This window comes from Gavialis gangeticus, unplaced genomic scaffold (assembly GCF_001723915.1).
Source record: "Gavialis gangeticus isolate Ggan-Ray unplaced genomic scaffold, GavGan_comp1, whole genome shotgun sequence".
NCBI classification, from domain to species: Eukaryota; Metazoa; Chordata; order Crocodylia; family Gavialidae; genus Gavialis; species Gavialis gangeticus.
In genome coordinates, this window is record NW_017729032.1 from 1,419,522 (window position 1) to 1,422,260 (window position 2,739).

Here is a 2,739-nt window from a genome sequence, read left to right on the forward strand (position 1 = left end):
GCTGCTGCGGCTCACCTTCACCGAGTGGTTGTGGAAGTCTGTCACCACAATCTCATTTTTGTTGTTCACAGCAACGAAGTGTGGCCCTGCGGGGAGAAGGGCTCTGAGCCAGGCTCAGGGCAACTGCCCGGACCGGGGGCAGGAAGGGACAGGGAGCGACCACAGCAGCCCCAGCTCTGTTAGAGACCGAGGGGGTGGAGGTAGTGGGAGCCCCAGGACCTCCCAGACCCACCAGGGACCAGGCCCCACCCTCGAGCCAGGAGGGAATGCCAGCATCTGGGCTCCCAGTCTGCTTCTGCTGCATCCTAGCAGGCCCCACTCCCCTCTGGGAGCTGCTTTAATGCACCCACTGCCCCACCGGAGCTGGAGGAACCCAGGTGCCTGGGCTCCCGGGACCCTCCAGGCCACAGCTCCCTAGACCCCGCTCCCATCTCACGACTAGGAGCCCAAGCGTCCCGGCACCCCCTGCTCTCCCCCAGAACTGGAAGAGGACCCAGGTGTCTGGCAGCGGGCCAGTGCTCCAGCCGTCAGAGTGGCTCGGTGGCCTCCCACTGGGAGGACCGGACCCACGGCAGGTACCTGCAAACTGGCGCTCGGCCGTGCCACGGCTGCCGAACTTGGTGACCAGCTTGCCATTGGGCTGGAAGGTGAAGACGCAGCAGGCCTTGTTGTCCACCACGATGATGTGCCCGTTGCGGTCCACAGCCACACCCTTGGGGCCCATCAGCCGCCCTGCCCCGATTTTGGTCTGCAGCACCGCACATACGTCAGGCCCAGCCTGAGACGCAGCCCCAGCCCCTGCACCCCCAACCCTGCTGTGCCAGGGTCCAGAACTGGGCGAGACCACCGTAAGCACCACAGAGCCCTGCGGACCAGGCCCTGCCCATCCGGGGCCTTACCAGCAACATCAGCTGCCGAGGCCAGAGGCACTGCCTTGCTCCAGCCACTCGGTGCCCCCCAAGGGCACAGCGGGCTGGTACCCACCCCCTGACCGAGCACCAGCCTGACCCCCCACACCCCCAGCAATACCCCTGCTGCCTGTCCCAGACCAGGAAGGGGGCACTGTGGAAACTGCCCGCACTGCACCAGCTCCTAGTTGCTGCCCATGGTGCCCAGGGCCCCGTAACACCCATCATGCACATCCACACCTGGGCAGCAGCCCCATCTGGGCTCCCTGCAGCGCACCAGGGGTCCAGGCCCAATGTGGCATGTGGGGGCACCAGCCCTGCCACTACGCCCTGCCCTGGGCTAGAGCCTCACCTTGAACTTGCCCTCGGGGGAAAAGATGCTGATCCAGCGGTTGTCGTAGTCGGCAATGATGATGTCGCCATTGGTGTCCACGGTGACGCCAGTCGGGCGCTGAAGCTGCCCCGGGGAGCGACCCCGCACCCCGAACCGCAGCCGGAACTGACCCTCATTAGAGAACACCTGGGGTGGGGCAGGATGGGGCTGTCAGAGGGGCGGGATGGGGCAGGAGGGAGGGAGGGGGCCGAAGGTCCTACCTGGACACACTGGTTGTTGCTGTCGGCCACCACGATGCGCCCGGTGCTGGAGGTGGAGATGCCCTGCAGGTTGGTGAACTCGCCCTTCTCCCGGCCACGGCTCCCTGCGGCACACACGGCCGGCATGAGGCCCCAGCCCAGCACCCGCCCCCCTCTGGGAGCCCCACAGCCGGCACTGCCCCGGCACCCTCCCCCGCGGCCTGTGCACCCAGGCACCCCGCGCTGTCCCAGCTACACATGTCCCCCACCCAGGGCTCTTCCCAGCCTCCTACCCCTGCACGCCGAGTCCCCTGGCACCCCCACGGCCCCTGCAGACGGCACGGGGAGGGGACAATGCTGCCATGCACAAGGCTGTGGCTGCCAGAGGGACACCAGCACCCTGCCTCCGCTGCACACCTGCCAGGCAGCTCTGGACAGCCCCCCAGGGCTGCCCCAAAAAGATACCCCTGCGGTGACCCCCGAGCCCGGTAGCAGAGATGGGACTGCCAAGGCAGGCATTACAGGTCCAGGGCGGATGTTGGAGCGGGGGCCGTGGCCAGGCTGCACGATACAAGCCCTCCCTGCCCCAGCCCAGCCACGCATACATACCCCCTGCCACAGGCTGCCCCACAGTGCGGCAAACCGAGCTCCCAGCCACAGGCTGGTGCAGGCTGGCACAGGGGCTCCCTGCCCTACCCATGCAGCACTGCAGGTCCCACGCCCCTGATACCGAGGTGGCCCCAGCGCCCCCCAGGCTCCCCCGCAGCCGAACTCACCAACGCGGAAGATAAGCTCGTCCTCGATAGGGTTCTCCTTTTTCTTGCCGCTGCTGTACATGCTGGAGGGGCGGCGCACGGCCTTCTGCCGGATGTGCCCACTGCTGGGAGACTTGACACGGCGCTTGACATCGTCAGGCGAGGGCGGCACGTCGGAGGCCTTGACGGCCCTGGCACGGAAGGGGCTGCCACGGATGGGCTGCCCGTAGAGCAGGATGGAGAGCAGGAAGTCGCCCTCCTGGCGCGGTGTGTAGAGCAGCTCGTAGGTGCCGTTCTTGTTGTCCAGCACCTCGCTCTCGGCGGTGCTGCCGTCCGGCCCCGTCACGGTGAAGCGCAGGCTGGCGCTGCCACTGCGCACCAGCTCGCCGTCCTTGTCCTTGGTGGTGATGGCCAGCGAGGCGGGCTGCCCCACCACCGCGTGCCGCAGCCCCTCGCCCGTGGCGGCCGTGCGGGAGGGCACAGCGCTGGGGGTGACGAGCACA

At 67.8% G+C, this 2,739-nt stretch overlaps 1 protein-coding gene across 1 annotated transcript in view; it reads right to left on the reverse strand.

Annotated features, from left to right (window-relative positions):
* Window positions 1-2,739, reverse strand: part of TRIM3 (tripartite motif containing 3) — a 23,025-nt gene that overhangs the window by 5,837 nt on the left and 14,449 nt on the right. Inside the window, exons 8-12 of the mRNA XM_019523756.1 lie at window positions 2,258-2,696; window positions 1,503-1,606; window positions 1,261-1,428; window positions 580-748; window positions 16-86 (exon numbers count right to left, since the gene is read on the reverse strand). Of these exons, the coding sequence (XP_019379301.1) occupies window positions 16-86; window positions 580-748; window positions 1,261-1,428; window positions 1,503-1,606; window positions 2,258-2,696 (951 nt within the window). The remainder of the gene's footprint in view (window positions 1-15; window positions 87-579; window positions 749-1,260; window positions 1,429-1,502; window positions 1,607-2,257; window positions 2,697-2,739) is intronic.